The 10448-nt window shown below is 58.7% G+C and overlaps 1 protein-coding gene across 2 annotated transcripts; it reads right to left on the bottom strand.

The window, feature by feature from the left end:
* Nucleotides 1-4762: 4762 nt before the first annotated feature.
* EDN2 (endothelin 2) lies at nucleotides 4763-9818 on the bottom strand. 2 transcript variants are annotated; one of them, XM_028123441.2, is made up of 5 exons: nucleotides 9755-9818; nucleotides 9241-9400; nucleotides 7627-7749; nucleotides 6580-6678; nucleotides 4763-4986 (listed from the first exon to the last, which is right to left on the bottom strand). In XM_028123441.2, exons 1-5 carry the CDS (start codon nucleotides 9816-9818, stop codon nucleotides 4893-4895), a joined length of 540 nt encoding a protein of 179 aa, XP_027979242.1. In that variant the 3' UTR covers nucleotides 4763-4892. The 2 variants fall into 2 exon arrangements, with proteins under 2 accessions (XP_027979242.1, XP_027979243.1); XM_028123442.1 differs by lacking the exon at nucleotides 6580-6678.
* Between the last annotated feature and the right edge of the window lie 630 nt (nucleotides 9819-10448).

The raw sequence follows: 10448 nt of genomic DNA, 5'->3' as shown, positions 1-10448 counted from the left end.
CTGCTTCGCACAGAGGCTGCCCTCCCGTGAGCCCTCGGGGCCTACGGGCTACTGCCATCATCGTAGTTTTAGCCGTGAAGGGGTCGGAGGACACGTGTGTGCCTGGAGGCGAGGGGCCAGCCCCCTGAGGCCCATCTCCCAGCTCTCCGTGTGCTGTCCCCCTCAGTCTCTCCAGCACTGAGTGATGGACAGGCCAGCCCAGTGGCAGCCTGGCGGGCCTGTCCTGGCAGCGGCTCCCTCCAGGCAAGGCCCTCTGAGCTGCGGAGAATTAATTAGGCCACATTCCTCTTCCAGGGCTCCTGGGGCGGGCCTGCACACAGCCCCCTTCCGAGCTGCCGAGGGCCCTTGGCTCAGGTCCCTGGCAGGCCGAGACGAGGCCCACACTCCGCTCTCCCCTGGGAGGGGCTGGGCGGGCCCTGGTGAGCTGGAAGCAGTGGCTGGAGAGCGGACCATGACAAGTCAGCTGCCCAAGGCCAGCCCTGCCCTGGCTCTGTCCTGCTTAGCCACCTTCGCTGGGCACCCATCACTCAAGCTCAGATTCCTGGCACTGGATGCCATTTCCAGCCTGGCCCCCGCTCAGCGGGCCGGCTGCCTGTCTCCAGATCCTTCCGAGCGAGCTCTGGCCAGACACGCCTCATGCCCTTCCCCTAGCAACGATGCCCTTTCCCTCGTCCGAGCGTGTGCAAACCCTACCCATTCTCCAGACTCCCCCCCAGCCCCCCACCAACCCAGCTGGAAGGGCAGTCTGTAACATAGCCCTCCTCCTGTCCTGTCACTTTGCCTCGTCTGTCTTCCCTGCCAGCCCGTGAGACCCTTAAGTGGAGCAAACGTGGTTTGATCCAAAGGCATGAAGCACAAGTGGAGGGCATTTCAGGCATGGGAATATTCTCCTGGGAGACATTGTCTGAGGCTGTGATGGGGAGTCAGAGCTGCTCCCTGCTTGGAGCCCCTTCCCCCCACGCCCGGGGCTCTGGCCTGACCTGGGGCTCAGGAGGGCACGGCCCATTCCTGCCTCCCCCTCTGCAGCCTTCCCCGGACCCCCTTCTTTTTTCCTCCCTGAAAGGGGCTGAGAATGGCTCCCTTCCGCACCCAGCCTTTGCGTCTGCTGGCCCATCTGCGCGGACCACTCTTGTCTACTCTCCTCCTTCACGTAGTTGACTCCTTTGAGCTTGGCCTCGATGTCACCTCCTTCGGGAAGCCACCCTGGGTTCTCCCACCCAGGGACTCCATCACCGTGTGGGTGTCCTATCTATCAGAGAGGCGGTGAGGTGTAGAAGTTTAGAGGCTGGGGTTTAAATCCCAGCTCAGCCACATACTGGCTGTATGACTTAGAGCAAGTTAACCTCACAGCTACCTCTTCTATGGCAATGGGAATAATAATGATAGAACCTGCTGTGTGGGTTGCTGTAAAGAACCAAGGAATTCGTGTGCATAAAGCGCTTAGTGAGTGCTCAGTAAATGCTAGCTATTTTTTTTATCTTAATATTTAACAGTGTTTTTCTTTTATGAAGGGCTCTCCTCTTGGCCTCTGAGGCCAGGAGCTGTGTCTGTCTTGCTCCCACAAGAGTCTCCAGAGGTGATTATTCATGAGCAGATGACTTTTCTGAACAGTGTGGGGAGAGCCACCCGAGGACGGAAAGGCCCCGTCTGAGGCCTGGGCTATGCATCAGGCTGCCTCGTCCTGGACACGGGACCACACTCCCCTCTGCCTCGGTTTCCATCTGTGCACGTAACCTGAGTAAATCTGGGTCATCCTGTGCCCCCTTCTGGCCTATCCCTCCTGGTGTTCCAGCCCAAAGGAACATAAATTTGACTCACAAAGCCTTGACAAAACCAGTTAAGTATTTATGGCAAAGGCAGAAAAAGGCAGGAATAGGGGAGATTTTGTCCTACGAACTCCAGACAAGCTTCCTAAAGTGCTGACATCTTGCTTCCCGGGTTTGCTTTGACTCAGCAGCAGCTCCTCCCAGATTTCCCTCTGCTCCTTCCGCACACCGTCCCACCTTCCGCCCCCCCGCCCCAACTAGCTGCACTGAGGTCTAGTAGTGGGTGCAGACTCGGGGCCCACATGACCCCTTGGCCCTGCAAACTTCTTGTCCTGTGGAGACAGAGGTGACCAAGGAAGGTCACAGTAGGACCCCCTAAAGTGCAGGGCCCGAGCTGGAGGCCCCCACTCCCCAGGAATAAGGATCCAAGAGACTGCACCGTCACCTTGCCTACACCTGCCTCCTGGGTCCCCTCCTCTCCCCTTTAATCACCTCTGTGACTTAATCATTTGGGTCTCTGATCTCTGAACTCTGGCCAGGGCCACAGGGACCTGTGCCAAGGGCAGTGAATGCCTGCTTCCCTGGGCCTCTGACACACCCTCAACTGGGATCTTGGCCTCCCTCTGCCAGGCCTCCCTCACACCTGCTATCCTGGGGTTGCCCTACTCAGTTGCCCAGCCTGGCCACTGGCTATTGATTTGGGGTTTCCCAGGGGCAGGGCCATTTTGCATGGGCTGCCAGGGAGTGAGAGTCCCCTGGCATGAGGCTCTGCTGAGATTTGAGAAGCATGCCCTGACCCTGGGCCCCCTGACTCCAACCCTCACTACCCAGGATGCACTGTGGACCCCTGAGGGCTGGGGGTGAACTTGCTCCCCTGTTGAGTCTTGCCCTGTGCAGCCCTCTGGTGGCATAGTTCCAAAGCCCAGCTCTGACCAGGGCCCCTGTGACTCAAAAACCTTTTGTTGCCCACCAGAGAAGGTCCAGCCTCCTTGCTTGGGCCTCGAGGTCTCTCTGGCACCATCTCCTGCTGTCCGTTCCTCACCGTGCTCCAGCCACACGGGGTCCTCCACGGGATCTGCCTCTGTCCCTCCTGCTACCATGCCTTCACCCTCCCTGTTCCCTCTGTCTGGAATTCCCTCTCCAATTTCTTCCTACTTGAGTCTTACTCATCTTTGGAGGCTGTGGGCGCAGCCCCTTTGCCCAGGAGTCTTACTCTGACCACTTCCCTTTACCCCAGCTGCCCTGCGTCCTCCAGCTAGGGGGCTCTTCTGCTCGTTACAGAATCACTTTCGGTGGCCCGACAAGCAGCCTCTGCCTCTTATCAGGCCCAGGGCTGAGCCCAGCAGTCTGTTTCGTGTTCACACCTGCCCTACAAGCTAGAGACTATTGTTTCCCATTTTGTAGATTAAAAAAAACAAAACTAAACTAAGGCCCAGAAAGAGAAAGAGATTTGTCCCGGGTCATGCTGCAGTGGTGATCCATGAATTCATTCAATAATATTTAGCAAATACACACATCCATACATCCATATGTACTATAGATGCTGGGTTCAAGTCCTGATGCCACCACTTACTGTGTGACCTTGGGCAAGTAAATTGCCTTCTCTGTGCACCAATTTCCTCATCATTAAAGCAGAGGTAATAAAAGTCCCTATGTCATAGGGTTGTTGAGATGGAGAAAATGAGTTAATATGGGTCAAGTGCAAGTATACGGTAGGATTTCAATACGTGTGGCATGTTATTCTCCTATGAAGGGGTCAGGGCTGGCTTCGTGGACACGGCAGTGTGTAAATAATTATCTTGCAATAGCCGTTCAGGCCACCTGCCACTCCCAGCACAGGCCAGCCAGGAGAAAAGGGAACAGCTTGTCGCAGGAGGATTTGGCAGACATGGAGGCTGTGGGTCCAGGCGGCCACCAGCAGGGGTGATTGTGACTGCTGGCCATCCCTGGAACTCCGGTGGGCTGCTTCTTGGGCCTTGGCAGGATTGGCCAACCCAGGCCTAGAGCCCTGGGCTTCCTCGGTCAAAGCTCACTTCTTGTTCACTAGCGAGGGCAGAGGCAGGCGACAAGCTAGGGCCAGGCCGTAGCTCCAACCACAGCACCCATCACTGGCCCCTCAGGCTGCGCAGAGTCTCGAGATCCGTCTGGCTCCAGCCCTCGCTGGCCGGATTGACTCCGGGCCTCACGACAGTTCCCAGCGACGGCTGCTGGAGCAGAAGAGGGTCTTGACTCCTTCCAAACATGCTCTTGGGAAAGGCCTGGCCATAGGTGACTGGCCCGATGGGAACACAGGTCCTGGAATGCTGGATGTCAAAACTGCAAACAGCTGCCCAGGCACATGGTAGGCAAAAGCCTAGAGAGGCTGAGTTAGCAGCTAGAGGTGCCCAGCAAAGGCACGGAGAGTGGAACCCAGGGCTCCGGCCACCTGCCCCAGACCCTTTCTCTCTCTTTTCTGTGTCCCCCTAACCTCTGAGCAGCCCCTTCCTAAGAGGTGCCGCCCACCTCTGCTTCAGCCAAGACAAAATGCCAGAGTACCGTTTCATCGTTTATTACAAACACAAGTTCGCAGGTAAATAATTGAGTTTAAAAAAATACATTAAAATAAATAATCAGAAGTCTCAAAGTTCTGAGAGCAAATAAGTTATATACAGACAGATGAAGCAGAGCAGGCCGTTCTCACCAGGAGTGTCCCGAGGACAGGGGGGTGGGAGGACTCTGGGGAGGGAGAGCTCGAGGGGACGGACACGGGCCACCCAGGACACCAGCCCCGTCCAGCCTCCAGGGCTGGCTTCGGTCTGAGTGTCCACCACTGCTCGTTGATCCTGGTTTGTAGCCAACAGACAGGAAACCTCTCAGGACGTGGCCTCCAGGTCAGCACGCTCCTCATGCGGTTCCTTCCAGCGGGGCGGTGGGGCCAGGGCTGGTGGGGGAGGCCGCTCTGCAGCTGAGGGGCTGAAGACTTTCCTGGGCAGGCGGAGGGCGTGAGCTGCCTTGGGGGAAGCTCCCTCACCCGCGCAAGGAGGCCAGAGCTTGTGCCACCCCACCAGGTGGGGTCCCTGGCGCTGGGCTGCCCCTCTCCTCGCGGCTCCACACAGGCTCCTTCCCAGCATTCCTTGGCAACCAACGCTATCTCTTCCTCTGCCTGGGGTGTGTGGGTCTCAGCTCCCTCACTGAATCCTGGTGTCGCCTAGCAAAGCGGATCTTGGCGGCAGAAATGTCCCTGGAATTGAGAAAGGTCCCTTTAGCATCTCGGAAGATATGAGCTGCCCAAGAGTTCCCCAGGACAGGCAGCAGTGACAGGACCTGGCCCCCTTAATCACAGGTGCCCCGGGGTCAGAGGGCAGCCACAGCTTACTCTGGAAACAAAGTCTGCATATCAGGGACAGGCCAGACCAGGCCTAGAAGCTCCTCGGCCCACAGGGACTTTGAGGAAGCTGATGTTCAATGTCAAAGGCTGCCGGAATGACTGGAGGGCCAAGAACAGTGTACCTCCTGTGACTTGCCTTCCCACTTCCACACCTTTGCTCCTGCCGTTCCTTCTAGGCTCTTCACCTCCCCTTCACCCAAATTCCATTGACCAAAATTCCCATTCTTCAATGTCCAGATCAAGGTGGCTCAACCCAGACAAATATGGGTCCTAGCTGCCCTTCGAACTGGGACGAGACCCTGTCAGGGACTCTGGCGTCTTCCAAGTGGTCTTGTCCTGGCTCCAAGGGTTCTAGCCTGGAGCTGGGAGCCTGGCTGCAGTTCCCAGCTACGGGAACTGAGGCAAGTGTGGCAACCTCTCCAAGCCCCTTCCTCAGTCTGTAGAATAAACACAGGCCTAGCCGGTGTGAGGATGAGTATGGGTTGGCAAAGCAACTCTTCACCTACTACGAGGTGCCGTGCACTTGCAAAGTCTGAATGTTGATTTTTTTCATCCTCGGGAAGTTCCTAAGTATCTGCTGGGTCTTCCCTATCCCTTCCCCATTCTGCTCTGTCTCCTATGTTTCAGCCTCTCCACAAAAATGGGAGCCCCCAGGGGGGGCCACGCTGGGCCCCAGCACTGGCCAGCTCCGAGGAGCCTCAGGGACAGAGGTCTGAATGGTTAACACCCCTCCAGAGCTCCCACTGGGTGCCAGGCCCTGCCTGAGGACCTCCACCTACATCAACACATCCAACCTCACACTGACCCCTAGAGATGGCTTGCAATGGCGTCCCTGGTTCAAAATGGGAACCGGAAGCACAGAGAAGTGAAGTGATAAGCCCAAGATCACAAAGGCTTGTTTGTGGCAGAGTTGGGGTTCAATTTGGCCAGTCCTGGCTCAGAAGCTGCCTCTTTAGCCACTTGGCTGCACAGCCAGATGTGGGGGCTCTATTCTCAAGTCAGTTTGGTTGGACAGACATTCATGGGCACATCCCGAGTGCCAAGCCTCAAGCTGAGCCATGCTGAGGCTGCCAGGAAGGGGATCTGGTCTGGGATGGAGAGGAGGGGCAGGCTAGATCGCTGACCACTCTGGACCTAGCACGTAGGAGATGCTCACCACCTGAATGAACACCTGAGGGCCTTCCACAGTCACAATCCCTCAGCCCCCACCTAAGAAAGTCAACCTCTGGGCCTGGTGGGGACAGAGAGCACAGCAGCTAAGACCCCCAGCTCTGGAGCCTGCCAGATGCCTGCCATGGACTGCTGGGACCTTGGGCAAGTGCTTTTACCCCTCTGAGCCTCAGTTCCCTTGGCTGCCTGGTAAGGACCCAGTCCTCCCTTCTATGGAGAATGAGGGCAACGTGCAAGGCATACAGGAGGTTCTCGGCCAGTGCAGGCACCCCTTACCTCAGCTGTTGGAGGAGCTCCCCTGCAGACATCCATGTCCAGCCAGCCTGGACCATGTTGGCGGGGGACCCGCTGCCTGGGACTACCACAGCTTCAGCCCTGAATGAACAGTATTAGGACCCGAGTGAGGGGCTGTCCAGGGCCCTGAGAACATGTGGCTGTGGGCCCAGTGGCCACCACCCCCCCCCAAGCAGATCCATTTCCACCCCTGTGCACCTGGCATCCTTCCTTTCCCAGGCGGGGTGGGGGCTGAGGAAAACTGAGCTGCCGGGAATGCGTTCTTAGCCTCAGAAAGAGGCAGCTGGGTGCCTGGCCTTCCCAGAATCCAGCCACCTGCAGGTGAGCACAGTCCTTTGCAGGAGAAACTGAGGCAGGGGTGGAGCCACAGCTTGAGTCTCAGAAGAGTTTCTCATAAATCGTCATAGGAAAGGCAGGTTTGGGACTGTGAAGCCAGTTTCTACTTTCCCCAAATGCTCCAAGTGGATGAGTGAAGGAACAAAGTCTCCCACTCCTTTTACAGGTGGGAAAACTGAGGCCCAGAGAGTTAAGAGACTTGGCAGAGCTCCCCACCCACTGCCCTCCAACCCCCAGCAACTCTGTGACAACCTTGGGATAGTGCCACAGCCTCCCAAGTCTAGATGTTACTTCTCCACCCAGAAAGCTCCAAAGCCCTCCGCATCACAACTCAGAAGCCAAAGCCCAGTGCCCTTGGGCAGACAGACTGAGGCTGAAGACCCAGCTCTCCTGACTAGCTATGCAGCCTGAGAGGACAGGTCCTATCCCCTCTCTGCCTGAGCTGCTTCTGCTGTCACTTGGGGAGAGTCCCTCCTGCCCAGGAGTGAGGCTGGGATGCTCTCAGAAGCCCCCAGAGCTGGGCAGTGGGAGGGACTCGGGGTGACTGGTTTACCACAGAAAGGGACACTGCCCACAGGCCCCAGGCAGCCTACGGGCTCCCAGGACCCTGCTCCTCCACCATTAGCCACTCTGCTCTGCTGGTCTTCCAGGTACCCTGCGCCCCCGACCCCTGCAGGCTGGGTGCCCACTTACCAGGGTCTTTGATGGCAGAAGGTGGCACAGGCGGGGTCCCCACCACTGGAGCATTCACAGCGCTTTGGCAGGGAGCGGCGCCGGCGTCTTGGCGGGTTTCCCAGGCCGTAAGGAGCTGTCTGTCTGTGGGCAGGCAGCCAGCAAGGTAGCAGAGTACGGTGGAGAGATAGGAGGGGAGAAGGAAAGGGAGAGAGGGTTAGATAAACTCCGACCACTGGCAAGCAGAGACTGCCACAGCGCACGCTGGGATGGCCACCCACGCCAGCAGGGTGCAAGCAAAACGTTACCAGCCCCTGGCCTCATGAAGCCCCAGCACAGGCCCCTCCCTGGTGGCCAGGTGGTCCTGGACAAGGTCCGTCCCCTTTCTGGGCCTCTGCTTGCTCCCGCAGCCCTTGTCCTGCTCAGTAAGCCTCCCAGCATGGAGAGGAGGGGCTGAAACAGTGCTCCCTCCATAAGTCGGGAAGTGGGGCGTCCTCCCAGCCCCTCCCCTCTCTCCCAGCCAGGAACTTGAGCCTATGGAGAGGGCCAGGCTGGTCCCCCTGGAGGAGGGGAGGAAATGCCATCTCACAGAAGTAAACATACAGGCTCACAGCTAAGCTGCCCTCACCTGGTCACCCCTTGACTGGAGGGGCGATAAATGTGTCTTAGAGCTCTGACTTAAAACTGGTGTGCGTAAGTACTCGTGTGTGTGTGTGTGTGTGTGTGTGTGTGATCAGAGAGGATTGATTTCAGATGCAAAGTCTGGCCAAGGCAGGCTGGGGGCAGGGCAAGGGCCCTGTGGCTGGTTGGACCAGCACCTTTGGGTGCCAGAGCTAATTTTAGACAATGTGGTTGAAGTTATACTGACTCCAGGTAGACCCAGCACGCAGGGACTGGCAGGGTTCCCGCCCTGAGCGAGTGTTTGGATGCGGATTAGCTCCACACACGCTTACGTGCAGGGCTTCTCTTGCCTTTTGCAATTTGGGGAAGGGAAAAAAAAAAACCCACAAACACACAGAGAAACTTCAACTCGAAGTATGCAGTGGCCCGGAGGCAGTGCGGGTGCAGACAGAAACAGACAGCACGGGGCTCCCACCCTAGCGCTGCGGGATGACACAGGCCAGGTTTCTCATCCTGTCACTGGGGACAGCAGCAGCGCCTGCCTCATGGGGAGGACGGGGGATTCGCGAGCTGATAATATACGAGCAGTGCTTGGCCCGGAGCCTGGCCCCGTCAAGGCACGGGTGCTGTCGTTAATCGTCTTATTCTTGGAAGATCGTGCAGCGGCAGCATGGCAGAGTGCACGTGAGCTTTGGCAGACATGGGCCTAGGATGGAGCCTCCACCTACCACTTACTGCTTCCTGTGTAATCCTGGGGCAGGCACCCGACCTCTCTGAGCCTCAGTGCCCTGATCTGGAAAATGGGGCCAATAGCAGGCTATTGTGAGAATTCTTCTGAGCTAGCGCGGCATCGCTTAGGCAGCCCCCACGTGGGAGTTGGAACAATAACCAGTAACTCTTCATGTTAGCGCAGCGATCCTGTCTGGAGGCCCAGGGAGCGCTGTACTCCGCGAGACATTCCCCATCCCCTGCCCCGCTTCCAGCAGCCCTGCCTGGATCCCCGCAGTCGCTCACCCGGGAGTGTTCACCCAGATGATGTCCAGGTGGCAGAAGTAGACGCATTCCTTGTCGAGCCAGGAGCTGCAGGAGCAACGTCGAGGCCGCAGGTGGGGGCCTCGGGCCCGGGGTGAGGGCGCCGGATGCTCTGGGGCCGCCGCAGTCACCTGGCCCTTGCCTGCGTGCACAAGGAGAGAGAGGTGGAGAGCTTGGTCAGGGTGCCTGGCACAGCTGGGCTAGGGGACCTGCCGGGCTCCTCCTCTTGCATAATCGAGGAAGTTGGCATTCTCATTACTCAGGAGCTGCAGGTCAGCCCGGGGAAGCCCCAGCAGCCCCGGTGGGAAGGGCCGGCGCTGCCCAGTGCCTGCAGCACCGCTGTCCCTGCAGAGCTCCCTGAAGCTACCAGGGCTGCGGGGCTCCCACCCCTGAGGGCCCCCAGCTGACTGGCGAGTACCCCCAGGGGGAGGGAGACACCTATGAGCAGACCCGGCCGGGGGCGCCTGCCGTAGCAGGTGAGGCTGGGGCGGCTCACCTTCATGCAGAGCCAGGAGCAGGGCCAGCACGACGGAGCACCAGGCCGTGGGCACGGCGACCATAGTGGCGGCGGAGCACAGGGGCTGGACTAGGGGAGGGAGCGCGCCTGTTGCCAGCGTCCTCCTGCCAAGCCGAGCCGATAGCTCATTGCCTCAGTGCCCTGGCTGCTTCTTATAACACCAGTCACGGCCCCGCCCCTGCCCATCCAGCCCTGCCCCGCTGCACAGGAGAGCGATGACACCGCCTCCACCCGGGTGCGCCGCTTGCCCCAGCCTCCTCCGCGGTGGGGGGAACAGGGGAGGGTGGAGGCGGGAGGGAAGGCCCCCCGCTCGTCCCTCTGTGCCTGGAGCACCTCCTGGAGTACTGCAGCTTCCCTGCAGTCGCCAGGGACCCCTCCTGGTTCTGCTGGGCTGCCTCAAGTCATCCCCAATGTGCCCTGACCCCCTTCTTCACTCTGTGTGGCTCTCCAGGGGTCTTGCCCAGAGCTGAGAGTTGGAAGGGGGAGATCCACGAGCAAAACCCTCCTTCTCCTTGGAGGAGACCTTGCCATCCCACCTGCCCACTGCCAACCAGGCTGAGGATGCCCCTTCTGTTGTGTGGGAGGGGAAAGGGGGTGCTCAAGGCTGTGTGGCCTTGGGCAAATCAGAACCCTCTCTGGGCTGGCTTCCTTCAGTGAAGGACACAGTTCACCC

The sequence above is a fragment of the Eumetopias jubatus genome, unplaced genomic scaffold (genome assembly GCF_037043125.1).
Source record: "Eumetopias jubatus isolate StellerSeaLion01/CBP00866 unplaced genomic scaffold, mEumJub1_p1.0 scaffold_4, whole genome shotgun sequence".
Lineage (NCBI taxonomy): Eukaryota > Metazoa > Chordata > Mammalia > Carnivora > Otariidae > Eumetopias > Eumetopias jubatus.
Note: the sequence above shows the minus strand (reverse complement) of the source record. Positions and strands in the feature narration are given on the sequence as shown.